This window comes from Phyllopteryx taeniolatus, chromosome 1 (genome assembly GCF_024500385.1).
Source record: "Phyllopteryx taeniolatus isolate TA_2022b chromosome 1, UOR_Ptae_1.2, whole genome shotgun sequence".
NCBI classification, from domain to species: domain Eukaryota; kingdom Metazoa; phylum Chordata; class Actinopteri; order Syngnathiformes; family Syngnathidae; genus Phyllopteryx; species Phyllopteryx taeniolatus.
The window spans coordinates 2,997,073-3,018,003 of NC_084502.1; the positions used below are offsets into that span (position 1 = coordinate 2,997,073).

A 20,931-nucleotide genomic window follows, 5' to 3' on the forward strand; every position below is an offset into this window, starting at 1 on the left:
ACCCCTGTGTCCACTAGCATGTGGATGTCCGTCTTGTCCACCTTAGCGGGGATAAGAGGTTCTGCCTTTCCTCCGTCCCCGGGCTCCGAGCAGCCCCATTGGTAATCAGACCAGTCCTCGTCGCAGTCCAACTGGCTAGATGGCTGTTGTTGCTGTGGAGCCTGCTGCGGATGCTGTTGCCAGGGTGCCGGCAGTTGAAGCATGCTTCGTCCGGTTGAAGATGGCGAGCGCTTCCCCTGCTTCCGTTGGTGTATCCCCTACCACGACTCCTGCCTCGTCCTCCCGCCCCCACCCCGTTGACCCCTGCGCCATCCACATCTGCTTTTCTGCTTCCATTTTTTTGTTCTTTTTTCCTTCTTGCTTTTTGTCAGTGGGCACTTTTCAGGCCTTGGCCAATTGTAACTTCAAAAGTTTTTCCTGCATGTCCTTTACCTCGTCTGATGATTTGTGGTGTCTGTCGACAAAAAGTTTCAAATGGTGAGACACATGCCGATTAAAGTAGCTATCTCCCCCTTCCATGAGGTCAGGGTCTTAAATAAATTCAGTCCTAACTCCAGCTGGCAATGTGACAAGCAAACCAATTCTATAAATAACATTTGCCTCCCTAAGACGGGAGGGATCTGACCATGTCTTATCTGTCCAAATACTTATGCAATTTTCGAAATGAGAACTGGGATCCATGAGATGTTTGAAGTCTGGGAGCTTCGTTGGCAAGGAGGACGGTAACATGTCACGGATGACCGCAAACACTGGGGGAGCAAAAGGGGCAAATAAAATTTCAGGTTTGACATTATTCAGACCAGACAGTGTCAAAATATCATCCAATTGATGAATCGAAATGCAACAGGCGCGAAACAATCTCATTATGTCACCACACGCCAGGCACATGTCGTCCGTCTACTTTTTCAGCGCCTGGATCCACATTTCACCGCCAGCAGCCACTCCGGGCAGCCGTTTCTGTAAAAACTCAATATATTTTTAAGACAATTCTTGGTATATTAACCCACCTTGTTGACTGGGGGATTGATGGGAGTTTTACTTCCCCGGTGTCTTGGTCTGTTATTTGAGGGGCTCCCTCGACCAGCAAAGCCGGAAAAAGGGAAGTCACTGGGGGGCCGCTTTTGGGAAGGTCCGTAATTGGATTTAGTGGGTCAATTTGTCGCTCTCTAAATTCTGCTTGTTTCTTTCAATGCCAGCCAACAACTGACCTTCTATTTCAGTCCACAAATCCTCCAATGACTTCTGGTAATCACTCTGATACATCGCATTCATTACCTCTACACTCGATTGTCCAATTCACACCCCACAGTTGGTGGCACACTCATCTTATTCTAAATCGGTTTTTGGGGGTCTCAAAATTCACGTCGTCTACCGAAACGTCACAGTATGAAACCGCGTCCAATTTCAAGTCACTCTACGACGGGTCTAGTAGGCACCTCGTTACCCTACTTTTCCCAGGTCATCTGTTACCCTGGGCTGTCAGGACATCTGTTACCCTGATCAGTCAGGCCCTTTGTTACCCTGACTTCCGATTAACACAACAATTACAACACAACGTCCTAGTAACTAAAACCCACGCAGGCACGGGGAGAACATGCAAACTCCACACAGGGGGGCCAGGGATCAAACCCCGGTCCTCAGAACTGTGAGGCTGACGCTCTAACCAGTCGGCCGCATGTGTGTTTTAGAAATCTTTTCTAAACTAGAGGCCGTTGTATTTGTCACAGGAGGTGGGCAATCTGTATGATATGTTCTACATGCGCAACTGTCTCCACAAGAGGGCCTACCAACACAGGGTAGGCAACATCATAGAAACCATGTGAGTACCTGCTTTGTGTAACTCTTTCGGGGGATTGTTTTGATAAGTGTTGGTAAATGAGGCTTAAAGTAGTCGTGATAACACGTTTATTGTTCCCATGCAGGATCACTGAGGCCTTTTTGAAGGCCGATAAGCACATTCAGGTCCAAGGCTCGGGCGGCAAAATGTTCACGCTCTCCACAGCCATCGATGACATGGAGGCCTACACCAAGTTGACAGGTTCCTCTCTACCACAATGTCCTGTTTGAGCTCCAATACCTCTGTGCACAGTTGGTTTCTTTGTGTTTGTACAAACAGACAATGAGTCAGAATATAGAAACTGCAGAATTGTTGACAGTTGGATTGTCTAACTAATGTGACTCATTCAACACAAGTCAGTCCCTGGAGGGGATTTGCGGCCCATTGCACATTTTTTTAGTGGCCCACTTTACATTCTAATTCTATGTAAACATGGTATTCATCAAAAGGTTATTAGAAAAAGGGACAATCTTCAAGATATTAAATTTGTTTTATATTATTTTATTAAATGTTAAAAAAAAGTCAAAATAAAAATGAAAATTTCTCACACAGTATTTAATTTATAATTGTAAAAAAAAGAAAATGATGCCACAAGATATCACAATTTCTTTTATTTCAAATCTATTTATCGACTGGAGTAAAACACATTTTCATAACTTAAAAAATATATATCATACTAACAATAAAACATTTTTATTGTTCCATCACCAATAACTCAAAGCTGAGATTTTTTTTTCTTGGAGTATTGAATTGGTTTCAGCATGTCTCGTAAATACAAGGTGAAGTGGGTCCCCGTATTTCTTCAATTTTTCTGCATGTGGTCCTCACTGGAATAAATTTGGACATCCCTGGTCCACACCATTTCTCAGGAACAAGCCAGAATTTGATTCAAATTCTCTGTCTGTTTTTGTCGTAGATTATGTGTTTGAGCAAATACTCCACTCATCAAACACTGAGCTGGCTGAGGCACAGCAGATTCTACAGAACATTCTTTTAAGGCGCCTCTACAAGTATGTGGGTCAAACTCAACCTAAGAAATCCCTGAAAGTCACCCAGGTGCGTGTTTGCCCGTAGCATTACATGCACAACCAACACAAAACCGAGCATTGTTGTCTTTGTAAAAGGCAGATCTATTAATATGGCTCATCTCATTATACTGTGCACCTGTACCGACTGAGTGTACAGTACAACACACTTTTTAAACATATTGTAAACTTATTTGGACACAAAATGTGCGAGAATAAAATTTATTGAAAATGTGGTACAGAATTGATAGGTGCTGTGTGCTGTGACTACCCCTAGATGGCAGTAATGCCTAAGGTATGGCATTCCATAGCCTGTTGATAGTGAATAAAAACATAAATGTGCAGTTTTACTGTATTGGGGGGTGGGGGGTCAGGAAAACAGTGTCTGGTGTGATCATCATTTTAGAGTGGCCTTTTATTGTGAGCAGCCCAAGGCACACACACTGGTGCAATACATGCGTTGCATTAGGCAAATGGTGGTCACACCAGATGGACTGGTTTTATGACCCCTGAAACTCCCTAATACAGTAAAACTGCATATTTTAGAGTGGCTTTTTACTGTGGGCAGCCTAAGACACACCTGTGCAATTTTCATGCTGTCTAATCAGCATCTTGATGCTGTATGAATATCTCAGCAAAGGAGAAGTGCTCACTGACACAAATTTTGACGGAATAATTATGAGAAATACGCATTTTGTGGATGTAGAAAAGAGCTTAGATCTTTAAGCTCAGCTGATGAAAAATGGGAGCAAAAACAAAAATGGGTTATGTTTTTGTTCAGTATTCTGTATATTGGAAGGGAACGAAATAAAGCATTCGCAAATCAACATCCATGAAAATGTTCATTACATACTGACTTTTTACTGAATTTTAATTAATATGCATAGGTTTTCAATGCTTCCCATGGGCTCACCACCTGTGGGAGGGGCCATTGAGGTCAGGTGCAGTGTGAGCTGGGCGATGGCTGAAGGCGGGGACCTTGCCGATCTGATCCCCGGCTACAGAAGCTGGCTCTAGGCACGTGGAATGTCACCTCTCTGGCAGGGAAGTAGCCCGAGCTGGTGTGTGAGGTCGAGAAGTTCCGACTAGATAGTGTGGACTCGCCTCCACACACAGCTTGGGCTATGGTACCAGTCCTCTAGAGAGGGGTTGGACTCTCTTCCACTCTGGAATTGCCCACGGTGAGAGGCGCCGAGCAGGTGTGGGTATACTTATTGCCCCCCCGGCTTGGCGCCTGTACATTGGGGTTCACCCCGGTGGACGAGAGGGTAGCCTCCCTCCGCCTTCGGGTGGGGGGACGGGTCCTGACTGTTGTTTGTGCCTATGCACCAAACAGCAGTTCAGAGTACCCACCCTTTTTGGAGTCCTTCGAGGGGGTGCTGGAGAGCGCTCCCGCTGGGGACTCCATTGTTCTGCTGGGGGACTTCAATGCTCACGTGGGCAATGACAGTGAGACCTGGAAGGGCGTGATTGGGAGGAACGGCCCCCCCGGTCAGAACCCGAGCGGTGTTCTGTTATTGGACTTCTGTGCTCGTCACGGATTGTCCATAACGAACACCATGTTCAAGCATAAGGGTGTCTACACGTGCACTTGGCACCAGGACACCCTAGGTTCGATGATCGACTTTGTGGTCGTGTCATCAGACTTGCGGCCGCATGTCTTGGACACTCGGGTGAAGAGAGGGGCGGAGCGGTCAACTAATCACCACCTGGTGGAGAGTTGGCTCCGATGGTGGGGGAAGATGCCGGTCCGACGTGGCAGGCCCAAACGTATTGTGAGGGTCTGCTGGGAATGTCTGGCAGAATCCCCTGTCAGAAGGAGTTTCAACTCCTACCTCCGACATAACTTTGCTCATGTTCCGGGGGCGGCGGGGGACATCGAGTCCGAGTGGACCATGTTCCGCGCCTCCATTGCTGAGGCGGCCGACCGGAGCTGTGGCCGTAAGGTGGTCGGTGCCTGTTGTGGTGGCAATCCCCGAACCTGTTGGTGGACACCAACGATGAGGGATGCCGTCAAGCTGAAGAAGGAGTCCTATCGGGCCTTTTTGGCCTGTGGGACCCCTGAGGCAGCTGATGGGTACCGGCTGGCCAAGCGGAATGCAGCTCTGGTGGTCACTGAAGCAAAAACTCTGGTATGGGAGGAGTTCGGCGAGGCCATGGAGAAAGACTTCCGGACGGCTTTGAGGAAATTCTGGTCCACCATCCGGCGTCTCAGGAAAGCAGTGCACCACCAACACTGTGTATAGTGGGGATAGGGCGCTGCTGACCTCGACTCGGGACGTTGTGAGTCGGTGGGGAGAATACTTCGAAGACCTCCACCGATTCCACCGACACGCCTTCCCATGAGGAAGCAGAGTGTGGGTTCTCTGAGGCGGGCTGTCCTATCTCTGGGTTTGAGGTCACCGAGGTAGTTAAAAGGCTCCTCGGTGGCAGGGCCCCGGGGGTGGATGAGATTCGCCCGGAGTTCCTAAAGGCTCTGGATGTTGTGGGACTGTCCTGGTTGACACGCCTCTGCAACATTGCGTGGACATCGGGGACAGTGCCTCTGGATTGGTAGACTGGGGTGGTGGTCCCCCTTTTTAAGAAGGGGGACCGGAGGGTCTGTTCCAACTACAGGGGGATCACACTCTTCAGCCTCCCTGGTAAGGTCTATTCAGGGGTGCTGGAGAGGAGGGTCCGTCGGGAAGTCGAACCTCAGATTCAGGAGGAGCAGTGTGGTTTTCGTCCTGGCCGTGGAACAGTGGACCGGCTCTACACCCTCGGCAGGGTCCTCGAGGGTGCATGGAAGTTCGCCCAACCAGTCTACATGTGTTTTGTGGACTTGGAGAAGGCGTTTATCCGTGTCCCTCGGGGAGTCCTGTGGAGGGTGCTTCGGGAGTATAGGGTACCGAACCCCCTGATACGGGCTGTTCGGTCCCTGTACGACCTGAGTCAGAGTTTGGTCCGCATGTCCAGCAGTAAGTCGGACTCGTTCCCGGTGAGGGTTTTACCAAGGCTGCCCTTTGTCACCAATTCTGTTCATAACTTTTATGGACAGAATTTCTAGGCGCAGCCGAGGCGTAGAGGGGGTCCGGTTTGGTGGCCTCAGTATTGCATCTCTGCTTTTTGCAGATGTGGTTCTGTTGGCTTCATCAAGCCGTGACTTCCAACTCTCACTGGAGCAGTTCGCAGCCGAGTGTGAAGCGGCTGGGATGAGAATCAGCACATCCAAATCTGAGACCATGGTCCTCAGTCGGAAAGGGGTGGCGTGCCCTCTCCAGTTCGGGGATGAGATCCTGCCCAAAGTATCTTGGGGTCTTGTTCACAAGTGAGGGAAGAATGGAACGGGAGATCGACAGGCGGATCGGTGCAGCGTCTGCAGTGAAGCGGACTTTGTATCGGTCCGTTGTGGTAAAGAAGGAGCTAAGCCGAAAGGCGAAGCTCTTGATTTACCGGTCGATCTACATTCCTACCCTCACCTATGATCACGAGCTGTGGGTCATGACCGAAAGAACAAGATCCCGGATACAAGTGGCCGAAATGAGTTTCCTCCGCAGGGTGTCCGGGCTGTCCCTTAGGGTGAGAAGCTCGGTCATCCGGGAGGATCTCAGAATAGAGTCGCTGCTCCTCCACATCGAGAGGAGCCAGATGATTCTGATACCTCCCTGGCGCCTCCCTGGTGAGGTGTTCCGGGCACGTCCCAGGACACGCTGGAGAGACTACGTCCTTCGGCTGGCCTGGGAACGCCTCGGGATCCCCCCGGAAGATCTGGATAAAGTGGCTGGGGAGAGGGAAGTCTGGGCGTCCCTGCTAAAGCTACTGCCCCCGCGACCCGACCCCGGATAAGCGGTAGAAAATGGATGGATGGATGGATGTTTTCAATGCTGTAGAGTTTATATTGATTTAAAAAGCTGTAAAAATCTAAATGAAATGATTGCTATAAACAACAGATTTCTGCAGTAATGATTCACCAATGGCGTTATGCTGGGGGGAACACTGTATATGTGAACTTTGCATTGCTCGTGATTCACCTGGTGAAAAGTGTAGAATGTCTTCACTTATCGTAATCGTCATCATCATCATCATCTCTTCCATCCGAAGGAAATGCTTCATGCCTGGGAGGTGGACTTGGCGAAGTCAATCCCTCAGATGGGCGCCCTCGATGTGACTTTTGTGCCTGAAGACTTTGTCGTGAGCGTGAGTTTCTCTTAGTTCATTTTTTTTTTGTTTGCTTTCCAGTTTGTCAGCCACTACTCAATTCTTTTGATGTTGCCTTTCACTTTAGGTCATTCAAATGGACTACGGGATGAAAAAGGAGAACCCCATCGACAATATGCGTTTCTATTGCAAGACTGACCCCACCAAAGCCGTTCAGATACACAAGCATCAGGTCAGAACTTTACCACAAGATTTCATGACTATTTGCTTGAGCTCCACAAGCATGGAAGACCTTTTGGCTCTCTTTCGCTCACTCTGTCAGGTGTCCAAATTTCTGCCCACGCACTTTGCTGAGCAACTGATCAGAGTTTACTATAAGAAGATGGATGACGAGGGGCTGGTTGCGGCCAGGCAGCACTTTGTGCAGTGGTGCATTAACAAAGACTTCATAAAACCTCAGGTAACATTTTTGTGCTACTATGTTAGGAAAGAGATACTGTAACTGCTAGTTAGCAATATGCTGCTTTTTAAAATTCCAAGGCTATGGTAATGAAGTGTATCTGTAACTTGCAGGATGGAGATGTAATTGCACCCGAACTGACTCCCTTGAACCAAAGCTGGCACGACTGAAAAGGAGACACGGATGGTGAAGATTTGGCCTTTAAAATGGCTCTTTTTCAGGACGAGGACCAGTACAGTTGTTTGTAACTTTGAAATAGTGGTGAGTCAAAATATCATTTTTTTTAACGGGGTAAAGCATAATCAGAAAAGAATCATCAGGTTTTCACACCAAATATATTTTGTTCCCCAGTGATTCATGTTGCCGTACTCAGGGTTTTTACGCAGATTGGAACCTCGGCTTTGACGTACTTAGTTTTATTTAAATCCGTTTAACCAGGGTTTTATTAGGTTTTATTCTTTTAGGATCAGTTGCATTTTCACACTATCATGCATTTGCAACATGGACAACCATAACTAGCCCATAATAGTCTTTTTAATGAACAAATGATACAGAATGTATTGTTTCCATCCATTGCACAGCCTCTGCATACAGAACGAATGTATTGGTAATTGTTCCATGTTTCCCGTTATTATCAAGTAGCTGTTTGTGTGTTTTTTGCATGCATCTATCTTTATTTAAAAGTTTGAGTGCAATTATTTTATCTGAGATGTTTGGGGTGTTTTTCTTTCCCTCTTGCAATAACCAATTTCAACTACATCTTATTTATCTGTGCGTTTGAGCTTAACATATTTATATACCGCAGATACTTCTTTTCTCTCACAGTATGTAATCCCTGGTTAAAAAATAAAAGTGAAAGAGTATGTCAACCAGTGGTTGCAGTTGAAAACAGTTTGTAAATAAAACATTTTCATTCATTTATGCAATTAGACATGATTGAACAAGTGTTTTTTTTTTGCCTCTTTTCTTCTCTCAGACTAGTCCTGATTTGAAACGTGTTCCATAAAAGAATGCACTTACAATGCATAAAACGTGAGTTATTTTTGGGTCAGTTGATTTCATGTGGGGGCGGGAGGGGGGGGTTATTTTTCCTCATCACAGGCTTCGTTTGTGAAAACCAGTTCCCTTTTCACAAAGAAAACAACAGCCTAAAGTTTGAGTGGACAGGATGTCCAGTGAGTTACAATATGTTCTTCTACCACCATGCATTTTTAGGTTACAATATATGAACTGTCAGTAATACATGTATTTTTCTGCGTTTTTTTTGGGGGGGGGGGGGGGGATTATTTACACGGCGAATCATAACTGCATTGAAACGGTGATCTTGTTATAAAAAGCATTGAACACCAGAGGGAGCCATAGACTCAGCCAGCGTCTTTCCGAAGTCCAAAGAACGTACATGGCAAAATATTGTCGTTTACAGTACATGACAATAAATTTAATTGGATCTACTTTAAAAAATCTAAATATATATATATATATATATATATATTTATTTTTATTTATTTATTTATTTTAAATAATACGTAGCATGTAATAATGATTTGTTTCAACCATTCACACTCACATTGTGACTGAGTGCATCGAAGTCAGGCAAATGTACCGCTACCTCATCAGTGACTTGCAGGTACAAAAGTAAAAATACATTTTTACTGTCAATCATATAAAATATGCATTTTGATAACAGCACAATGAGTGGGTTGGGGGGGAACTACCCCCGCAAAATAATTTATATCTTAACTTTCAGTCCTCATACTGAGAAGCTGGATTTTTTTTTTTTTTTTTTTTTTTTGCACTGGCTCAGGTTTGTATGCCATCAAAAGTGTTCCCATAACTTCGCTAACATTGTGAACTGGTTCAGAAAAAAAATGCTAAATTAGCTGATGATAATAGAGCCGTCCCTCGCCGTATCACGGTTCACTCTCACATTCACACCTACGGGCAATTTAGACTCTTCAATTAACCTCCATTTCACACTTAAAAAACAGGATAGTGCAATGTGTGTACTGCAAAGCAGAACTGGCTAACACAACTGTGCGTCAACGGTAAACATCTTTGGCTAATATTTTAAAGCCTACTAGAATTGTCATTGATCCACTCTCATTTGCTTACACCTACGCCACACACTAGGCCAGGCCCCGCCTTTTAAAGCCACACACATCCAAAGTCATAGATACTGCAGCATGGAATTGTCATCCCAAGTGAACTCGAATTTTAAAAATAATACCTAGCCCTCACATTCATATTTTGTGTTGCTATTATGCATAAAGCTTTAAAATACATAGATAAATAATAATATAAATAAATAATTATCAGATTGAACCTGTGAATTTTTGTAGGTTTGCGCAAGACGTAACGTATTCGCCACGTGTCATTCTTGGAGCCGACAACATCAACCATTTCTCTTAAATAAGGCCATGGATGGGGAATACTTTGCGTCTCCGAATCTGTTGCATCATCGTTAATGCTCCTTAGATCTCCACCGCCGTTGACTTTACCTCTCTCTGTTTGTCTTTTTTATGTCATGTTGTCATCTGTGAAGCTTGGGGGGGGAAGAAAAAAATAATAATTGACCCTGCCTATTTTGAGCAAGTAAGTAGTAGAAAGTACACATATATTTTCAAATGCAGGGAGTAAAATGAAAAAGTCATCACAAAAATAAGTATTTATGCTTTATTACTTCCCACCACCAGACGTATGCAGGGACACACCACCACATGCACTTTGCGCAGACACACATAGTCACACACACGCACACACTTCCTCATCCTGTGGCGCTGTGGGTAGGTATGAAGAGGAATACCAACACACACTCATACACACATAAACTGTGCGCAGGCAGGACCAAGGCCATCAGCCTGCTAGTATTTTTATAATCTTCATCCTCTCTGACCTGTTGCTCCCCTCCTGGCGCCAGTGGTCTCAGCCCTCCCTCTGTGATGCCTCAATCTTATGCACACACACATACACGGTGCTGTACACTCAGCGGCCCCTGCAAGGGTAATTGAGACCAGCTGTTGCAAGGTGCCTCTTCCCTCAACTCTGCACCCCCCCCCCCCCCCCCCCCAACCACAGCCTCCCCGATGCTGCACTTGCCTAGCTTTCCCCCCAAAAAACATGCCCATCCTCTGCTTTTTTTTTTTTTGCTTTGACTTGAAAGCGCAAACTTGAGATACAAGTCCTGTGAGGTGGCAGTAAACTCAATTCAACTCGCTTCACAATGTATGCAGCAATTTGGCAAATATTAAACAATTCTTCCAAAAAGTGGCTTCTAGCTGTTTCTTGCCACTCCCAGCTGAAGTTTATCAAACTAAACATTTAAAAAAAAGAGAATTAAACATTGTGTATTTAAAACAACTAAATAGCTTTGCCTTATGAAATCTGCTTAGCTTAATGCTAACAAACAATGCAAAACGCTATTGACATGCTCATGGTTAGCAGAGATAGTGGCAACTTAGAAGCAACGGATATTTGAAAACAAACCGATGACACATGCAGACAGATAAGCGCAATACTCGCAGGCATATATTATTTATCAGATACAAAAAAAATGACTAATACTCAGAGGTGTGCAATCGATTTGTGTTCAACTAAACCAGATCTCACATTGAGTGAATACAATTTGTGAGTAAAGTGAGATGAGACCATTATTTCAGGTGACACTACGCGCAAAACATTAGGGATATTGGTCTACTGGGCAAAATTTCAGGATGATCCTAAAATGCATAAAATGTCAAAATCCACAACAGGTGCTTGAACCGTAACTGGACCGATACACTTTAAAGGATGAATAAAATAAAATAACCTTCCTTCAATAAAAATTGGGAAACATTGCTGTAATCCACCATCTTGTGACGGTGTGAGCGAGGTGCACCATGGCGTCGGAATGTGTGAAGTTTTTTTTGTAGGAACCGGTATGTCAGACTCCCTTTTCCAGCTGGTCTGCGGTTAAACTGTTTGTGGCTGTGTGTGTCACGGCCTCTCATTAGGGGGTGAGACGCTGCGGCTCCAGACCCCCATAGTAGGATTGCTGGGTGAGTCTGCAGTGATCCTGCCACTTTGATGCCCCTGACCCCCAGTCCCTCCAGTGGGAGGTTAATGAGCCACAGAGCGCTCTGCGGGCCTGTTGTTGTTGTAAGGTTGGAGGTGGGAGCATTAAGAAGAGCTACAAGGAGCCTCCAAACCACAGAAATGTGTGAGGCGGTCACTCGCTTTCGTGGGATCAGATGACCTGGCTGTTTAGGTGTGGGGATGGGAGAAAGGATATTAAAATACTTAAAATGGCACCTGCACCTCATGCTGGCTTTGCAAATGTTACCGTAAAAGCCAACGCATTGGCGTGAGATGGTTTGAATCTTAAACCATCTCACACCAATGTTTGCCTTAAACTTTAAGACAATGCGAGTAAAAAATCAAAAGACTGTTGCAAATGTGTCAGTTTTTATGTTTGAGTAAAATTGGCTATTTTGTTAATAGCCGCCCCGCCCCCCCCAAAAAAAAAATTGGGAATCCGTTTTTAATAGCACTCCATAATATTTGACTTTGTAGTGAAGTAATATTAGTCATTATTTGCATAAGATCAAAAATACATGCCTGTGAGTGTTGTTATATTGTCTGTCTTCATGTTTGTGTTCAAATGTCCGTTTCCTGCAGCGTGAGAACACCGCTATTTCTTAGTCCGTTGAGGGAGGTCGCTCCAGCACGGGCATGTTCTTGGCCAAGAAGTGTCTGATGCTCAATTGTGAGCAGGCACGTTGTCACTCCATAGAGTGAAATATTTCCACCTTTCATTTCTTATCCACGTGAGTGATAGCATTGTATTCTGAAAATTTGGAACGCCTGGTCTAAATAAATCTCCAGGCAGTCGCTCCCACTTTTCAGTCATGGGAGAATCTTCCCCAAAGCGCCGCTCAGTTTAATGAAAGCGTGGTTAAATTACAGCAGCCATCACCATGAATCAAACAGAAAAGGAAAATTTTAAATCTGCAGGGCCTACAGTTGCGTTCTATCTATTGCCATCTGTAATTACCGACCCTAATTACTAGCCTCTCTTGACTCTTTCTGGTGTCTGTTTGCCTCCGTGGCCTGAAAATTGACCTTCGCACTCGGGCGCATTGCTGAGCAGACGTGTTGATCCGAGCGAGGCAGAGCAAGCCTCGGCCCGCAGGAGGAAAAAACAGGTGCTCATGCTTTCTTTCCTTCGTTTTCTTATTCTCATCATCATTTCCGCGTCTTTTCTCTGCTCACACGTTGGAGTGAAAGGAGTCGTGCTGGCTGATCGCAGTAGCGTTGAATAAAGTGAAGAACTGGTGTCAATCAATGTGGGTAATTTCCGAACAAGTACAGTGCAACATTTGTCATTTCTTCTATGTTTACATGACTACAGGAAAAACAAACAATTGTGAAACTGAAAATTTTAGATGCAGGAAAACACCTTGACCGGGGATGCACCTTGCCACTTTTTTTTAGTCGAACAGTGTAAGGATAATGTTCCTCAACATACAATTGCAAGGAATTTTGGGATTTCATCATCTACGGTCCATAATATCGTCAAAAGGTGCAGAGAATCTGGAGAAATCACTGCATGTAAGAGGCAAGGCCGAAAACCAACATTGAATGCCTGTGACCTTCGATCCTTCAGGCGGCCATGCATCAAAAACCGACATCAATGTGTAAAGGATATCACCACATGGGCTCAGGAACACTTCAGAAAACCAATGTCAGTAAATACAGTTCGGCGCTACATCCGTAAGTGCAACTTGAAGCTCTACTATACAAAGCAAAAGCCATTTATCAACAACACCCAGAAACGCCGCCGGCTTCTCTGGGCCCGAGCTCATCTAAGATGGACTGACGCAAAGTGGAAAAGTGTTCTGTGGTCCGACGAGTCCACATTTCAAATTGTTTTTGGAAATTGTGGACGTCGCGTCCTCGGGGCCAAAGAGGAAAAGAACCATCCGGACTGTTATGGACGCAAAGTTCAAAAGCCAGCATCTGTGATGGTATGGGGCTGTGTTAGTGCAAATGGCATGGGTAACGTACACATCTGTGAAGGCACTATTAATGCTGAAAGGTACATACAGGTTTTCGAGAAACATGTGCTGCCATCCAAGCAACGTCTTTTTCATGGACGCCCCTGCTTATTTCAGCAAGACAATGCCAAACCACATTCTGCACGTGTTACAACAGTGTGGCTTCATAGTAAAAGACTGCGGAGTACTAGACCGGCCTGCCTGCAGTCCAGACCTGTCTCCCATTGAAAATGTGTGGCCCATTATGAGGCGTAAAATAGGACAACGGAGACCCCGGACGGTTGAACAGCTGAAGCTGTACATCGAGCAAGAATGGTAAAGAATTCCACCAACAAAGCTTCAACAATTAGTGTCCTCCGTTCCCAATCATTTATTGAATGTTGTCTAACGAAAAGGTGACGTAACAGTGGTAAACATGACCCTGTCCCAGCTTTTTTGGAACATGTTGCAGCCATAAAATGTAATGATTATTTTCTAAATTTTCTAAATGACTGAGCAATTCAGGGAAGCTCCTTTTATACCCAATCATGGCACCCACCTGTTCTCAATTAGCCTGTTCACCTGTGGGATGTTCCAAACAGGTGTTTGATGAGCATTCCTCAACTTTCTCAGTCTTTTTTTTGCCACCTGTCCCAGCTTTTTTGGAACATGTTGCAGCCATAAAATTCTAAGGTAATGATTATTTGCGAACAGCAATCAAGTTTATCACTTTGAACATTAAAGATATTGTCTTTGTAGTGTATTCAATTAAATCTAGGTCGAACATAATTTGCAAATCATTGTATTCTGTTTTTATTTATGTTTAACACAATGTCCCAACTTCATTGGAATTGGGGTTGTACAAGTCAAGGACTGACATGAGAGTACTCGCTGATAACAAGTACTGGTAGGGTTCTTGATAATGCCATTACATCTTGCAATTGTAATGAAAATGTGTTTTATTTTAATCAAATATATACAAACTTTTATACAACATGGCATAAGTTTCACTCAGATATAACACATCTTATACACCCATATCACAAAGCCTCTCGACACCATCTGCTGTGAGCACTTTACCGCATTTTATTGACCCCCGCCCCAGTATTGCAGTATGTTAACAGTCTTCTCGAGCAGTCGTGGTCCCTAAATGCCTCTAACTGCATTTTGTTAGATGTTTAACCAAATTGCTCGAGTTGAAATGACTAGTCTTCACCACTCCTCTCTACAATTTTGCAGCGCATAGTTTACAGTTGGCTTTAGTGTTGTCATCCGTGTTTCCCTTAAAGTATCCTAAAGTATCCGTGTTTCCCTTAAAGCCACATGGCTACTGGCAGGATATGTGCGGCTTCTGTTGTGCGCACCTTGGCCTCCAGGCGCACGCATGCAGATACACTGGAACCTCGATACAACGCACGCCGATATAACAGATGTCGGATAAAACGGACCGTCGGTGCAGTAACTGTTTTTTTTCTTTGATTTGTCAAGCCGTTCTCCTTTGGCAACTGATTTGGAACTAGGAAGCACACTTATTCCTCGCCGCTCATGAAAGCAACTCGCCTATGATGAGTACTGTACATCAACAATGTCACCATGACCAAGCACACCGGCGTGGTAAATTTGGATAAAATGTTAAATTTTCAAGCTTTTTTTATATATATTTATTTACAAAAACTTTGCACTTTACTGGGCGTTTTAGGCCACCAAAAACCTACAAAACAATAATTTTGTAGTGTACAGTAATGGGTGCATATGGCCACAAAAAAGTGCTTCAATGTAATGGAAAATCGGCTATAATCGACGACCCCCCCAACCCCTATTAGTCCGTTCTATTGAGGTTCTATTTGATACTTTGATTTGATGAAAAGACACAAAGAAGACCGTTGGGACCAATCTGCAGCAGCCTACTATAGTTACTTTTTCAAAGATTACAGGGAATCGCTGTTTGTGGGAATTATTATATCTTTCTGAATATGTTGTTGTACCTTTTTGTGTTCAAATATTTGTTATATAATGGTTTATAGCGAAACATTAATGCTAATTTGTTAGCTCATTATAGTGTTCCGCATTATGTGTTAGCATTAGTGGGCTCTTGTAAGAGAAAGTTATGTGTTTGATGAAATATACAATTTACAGTACAGTAAACTTCAACTGAGTGTATCAAGAAAAACTTGAACCAAGCACACATGGCTTCTTTTTGGAGAACTGTTCACAACCTACCAAACAGCACACCACACTCCCAGGGAGGGCAGAATAGTAATGTCGGTCTAGTAAATTAGTATCTGTGTTGTAGTATTGAGTATGAGTACTGACGGATAGTATCAGCATCAATATCGATACAGGATTATTTTGTGTTTTTTGCGACAAAAGAAGAAGCTGTCTCATCAAGGTGCAGAAGAAGAATTTAGTTTACTTACACATTCACACCTGTGCACAGTTTACAGTCTGCAATTAACCTAACATGGAGGGTTTTGGACCGTGGGAAGAAACCGGAATACCTGGTGAAAACCATCGCCAGTTCAGGGAGAAAATGGAAATGCTAGCCACACCCACAACAGTACTGCCCCGGTTGAGAGGTTCATTTTGAAGATACTTGTACAGTTTAGAAAAGTTTTATGATAGTGAAAGTTTAACCCTGGAATGGATTCATTCTGTTTCCATACTTTAAAACTTGCCCTGAGGAAAGTGGCAAAAGAGACACCGGGATCTGATGTGACAGCTCTCGCGGTGACAGCTGTTGGAGCACCTTTCTGCACCTCATCCCAGCAGGGTTGATCCCTGCTGGGATTACCCAGCTGTTTAAAATCTGGGTGTGATACTTTTTTAGTACCTTTGCTTTGACTTAAATGTTGATGACAAGAGAAGGTTAATCATTAGTATGTTTTTTTTCCCCACCTCCTCCTAAAAGGAGCATTTTGGAAAGCTCCACAAATATACAGCTTCTCATTTTACACTAGACTGTGATGTGATGACACAACACAGATGATGTTTAAAAACAGAAGGTTCACATGATGCAATGTTCAGTGGTAACTGTGTTCCATATAAACCTAAGTTTGCTTTGAAATTCGAAGACGAAATGCATCCTATGTATGGAAAGTATTTATTTGGTTTAGGGTTTGGGCCATCAATAGGCAAGAGCATTGTGCTTTATATCCCAAGTCATCGCAAACATCCCTTTTGGCAGACTCAAACGTGTCAGAAATGTAGCTGTCTTGGTTCAGTAGATATTGTTCCGGTAGTGTACTGTCCATGAGTTCAGAGTGTTTCTTATCGGAACATCTATTCCTGACAATTGGTGTTGGACATCACTTGTTGTTGGAAGCTGACACGTTCATGTACAGTATAGACATCAAGACACAAGTCTTCTCTGACTTCATAAAGCGCTGTGAAAAAGTATTGGCACCGTTCTCAAATTCTTAGATTTTTGCATAGTCTCCCCACTTTAATGTTTAAGATCATCAAATAAATTTTCATATCAGACAAATATAACCCGTGAACTTTTTAAACGGTGATTTCTTTTATTAAAGAAAAAACGAATCAACATTACCTGGTCCTGTGTGAAAAAGTAATTACCCCCCTTGTTAAATCATGAATTAATTGTGGCTAATCACAATTTTTGGTTAGTTTTCACTGAAAGCACCCAAGCCTGATTACCTACAAACCTGTTTAATCAAGAAATTGCTTAAACCGAATCTGTCCCGACAAAATCATGTTGGACAAAAGATCTAAAAAAGCTGCAACAATATGACCCAATCCAAACAAATTCCAGAAATAAAGTAATTGACATCTATCAGTCTGGAAAGGTTTACAAAAGCCATTTCTCAACCTTTAGGATTCCAGTGAATCATAGGGAGAGCGATTATCCTCACATGGAGAAAACATGGAACAGTGGTGAACCTTCCCAGGAGCGGCCGCCCTACAAAGATCACCCCAAGAGAACAGCAAAGAGTCATCCAGGAGGCCACAAAGGAACTCAGAACATCTTCTAAAGAACTGCAGGCCTCAGTTAAGGTCAGTTTTCGTGACACAACAATAAGGAAGAGACTGGCCAAAAATGGCATCCATGACAGAGTTCCAAAGCGAAAACCACTGCTGACCAAAAAGAACATCAAGGCTCATCTTTTGCAAAAAACATCTGAATGATTCCCAAGACTTTTGGGAGAATATAATATAGACTGGCGAGATGAAAGTTGAGCTTTTTGAAAGGTGTGTGTCTCGTTGCATCTGGTATAAATGTAGCGCAGGATTTCAGAAAAAGAACATCATACCAACAGTCAAACATGGTGGTGGTAGTGTGATGGTCTTGGGCTGCTTCTCTACTTCAGGACCTGGACAACTTGCTGTGATTGATTGGAACCATGAATTCTGCTCTTTAACAAAATTACTGAAGGAAAATGTTCATCCATCGGTTTGTGACCTTCAGCTGTAGCGCACTTGGGTTCTGCAGCTGGATAATGATCCAAAACACACAAGCAAGTCAACGTTTGAATGGCTTAAAAAAACAAAATTAAGGTTTTGGAGTGGCCTAGTTAACATCCAGACTTGGATCTGTTTGAAATGCAGTGGCATGACCTTCAAAAGGCCCTTCATGCTCTGCAAGGGAAAGTGACGCCAAATATCTCCACAGAGATGTGAAAGACTTATTGCCACTTCGAAAAAACGCTTGATTTCAGTTGTTGATGCTGATGATGGCCCAATCAGATATTAGGTTTAGGGGGCCATTACTTTTTCACACAGTGCCAGGTAACTTTTTTTTTCCCTTAATAAATGAAATCACCATTTAAAAACAGCATTTTAGGTGTACTGGGGTTATATTTGTGAGATATTTACATGTGGGGAAAATATAAGAATTTGAGAAGGGAGCCAATACTTTTTCACGCCACATAAACGATCCTACATCCCAATAAATAGTCCCTCACGTACTTTGTAAGACACACCCTGGTCAAAATGACAATACTACCTATTTTAGTTTCTGGAAATGGTATCTAATGTAGTCTCCAAACCGTACGTTGTAGCAGCGCCATGCTTTTACATTTTTGTTTTCATCAGCCATAATAGTGAAAGACACATCTGGAAAGGCTTTAATTGGAGGCTTCCAACAATTATGAATTGTGTGTGTGTGTGTGTGTGTGTGTGTGTGTGTGTGTGTGTGTGTGTGTGTAGCACTGGATGGGTGCTGATGTGTGTGAATCCTCTCAGCATTCTCCATAGGGGGGTTGTTTTCATAAGGTTTAAAAACAATACACAGGGAATGACTTCAGTATGTGTGGTTCGTCACCTTCAGTGTGTGTGGTTCGTCTTGTATTTTCACCAATGTACACGACCACGCACGCCATAGCTGTAAGGAGATGCATGTCGACAAACAATGTTGTGTATGCGCGTACTTGGGCCCATGTGCGTGCATGCATGCCACTCTTCTGGCTCTCTTCTCATCTGGTCAGGCCCTCTAGCTGGTAATCTGAGCATTGAGATTAGAAAGAAAAACAGCGGAGAAGAATGTCTTTGGTTGAGCCAACGAGGAATTTACAATGGCCTTCAGGCTGCTATGACCTCTCCCTCCCGTTCCCTCTCCCTCTCCCACTCTCGCTCTCTCTCTCTCTCTCTCTCTCTCTCTCTCTCTCACACACAGAGAGATGACAGTTTCATTTATTTTTATAACAAAGGTCTCGTTTAATCATTCTGGCCACCATTGTTCTCAGTGTGATAACATTAGACTCATTGAGTGTAAACAGTGATGTCAAAAAGGAGTCCGACTCAACAGTTTGGACACTCATTTGTCATCGCGGCCACCTACTGTCTGCATCTCATTTGATTTTCTCATTTTACTTTCATGTCTTTTTTGTTCTTGAAAATACTGAAAGCGTAAAGGTCTGATAAGAACCTGGATGAAATTACGATAAATACAAAACATCCGGCATCATGAAAGACCACCAGGAGTTCTGCGTCTTACAATAATTTAATGCTGTAATTTTGACGTGGTAGTTTCAATGCAGGAAAGCAACCGCTGACTCATGGCTCACACACACCGAAAGCATGATTCGGCAGAACGCCGGCATGTTTACGTACAACCGTTAGTGCTAGCACTAGCTAGCGAATGATGACATTAAAGCCGATCAGCATAAAAAGCTAATTATCGGCCAATACCGATCGAGCCGATCAGATCGGTGTGAAGTCTAAAAGAAACATGAACAGATTTAACTTCTGTCCATTTTTTGTGACATAATGTAAAAAAAAAAAATTAAAAACAACTGAGTAGGTTTTTTCCTTAGATACTGGACAATTCGAGATAATTCGACAAAGGTCAGTTGAGAATTGTGACAAGATGTGTGCAAAGACAGACTTCAAAGTGTTTTAAGAAAATAATAATGTCACAAGTATGTTTTGCTTTTTCTTTGGCTTTTTTGTGACGCCAACCCAGGAGGGCACCAGTAATAGCGGTGCAGCGACATTTGCTAACAAGCCAAAGAGTCAGCATCAACATTGACCAAAAAAATGAATCAAATCATGCTTGTTTTACTTTCACGGAGCGAGTCAGCTTCACGTCAAGTCTCTTCACACTGTTATGTCATTTAGCTGGCGCTCAAGATCAGCAAAAGTTTCACAAAGTAGTCCAGAAATGTAAAATGGAAGGATTTGACAGCTTTGCACTCATTAGCTGTGTTAGCATGTTGGCCAAATGTTTGCACACTTGATGTGTCCTTAATTTAATCATCATTAGCTGAAAGTTTGAAAAGACATCTCCGGGCTTTCTCCTTGCCTTCGTCCTTATCTGACAACCATTTAAGCTATAAATCATATTGTTGTTTCTCGAAATATGTCTATCTTTGTGACAGTAATGTTAGCCACTGACTGATGACGCTTAATGGTAAGTCACGTCATGTCCGAAAAGAAGAAAAATGAACTGTCGCTTATGGAAACGAGATGTTTGATACGCTCCCATCTGTTTCTCCGACTACCTCCAGCTTGAATGGATGGTACCGCGTAGACATTCATTGGAGTTTTAATTTCAAGATGGGACAGCTGTGTGGATACACAAGCCGGACCCGATCCCCCTGGCTCCGTCACAGCCGAGCAACCTGCCTTCCTGCCGCAGCAGTAAGTGTACGTTGGGGGGAGGCAGACGAAGGGGACAGGTGTTGGGGACAGGAGGTGCCGTGTGGCCTGGGGGTGTGGTCAGGTGGTTGCACACCTGTCCCTACTTGCACAAGGGAGTCCAGTTACATGCATGCACCGACAAGTGTGCACATGACTCGAGTTCAGGAAACATGCATGATGCTTGTAACTAACTCGTAAAAATAGAAGTGTGGTTTTCTTTCTTTGTCAGCACAAAACCCTAATTTGTATTGCTTAATCCTGAGGGACAAACTCAAAAAGCTCTTTTCAGCCCATTTACTGTGCTGATCCAAATACAGTGGTACTTTGAGATACAAGTTGAATTTGTTCTCAAATACATACAGTGGG

At 43.7% G+C, this 20,931-nt stretch overlaps 1 protein-coding gene across 3 annotated transcripts in view; it reads left to right on the forward strand.

The window, feature by feature from the left end:
- samhd1 (SAM domain and HD domain 1) overlaps positions 1 to 8,390 on the forward strand; it is a 33,543-nt gene extending 25,153 nt beyond the window's left edge. For all 3 annotated transcript variants that reach the window (XM_061748509.1, XM_061748588.1, XM_061748664.1), the window contains exons 10-16: positions 1,728 to 1,819; positions 1,923 to 2,038; positions 2,754 to 2,893; positions 6,943 to 7,038; positions 7,127 to 7,231; positions 7,322 to 7,459; positions 7,573 to 8,390. In XM_061748509.1, coding sequence (XP_061604493.1) covers positions 1,728 to 1,819; positions 1,923 to 2,038; positions 2,754 to 2,893; positions 6,943 to 7,038; positions 7,127 to 7,231; positions 7,322 to 7,459; positions 7,573 to 7,629 — 744 coding nt within the window. In that variant the 3' untranslated portion in view covers positions 7,630 to 8,390. The remainder of the gene's footprint in view (positions 1 to 1,727; positions 1,820 to 1,922; positions 2,039 to 2,753; positions 2,894 to 6,942; positions 7,039 to 7,126; positions 7,232 to 7,321; positions 7,460 to 7,572) is intronic.
- Positions 8,391 to 20,931: the final 12,541 nt, after the last annotated feature.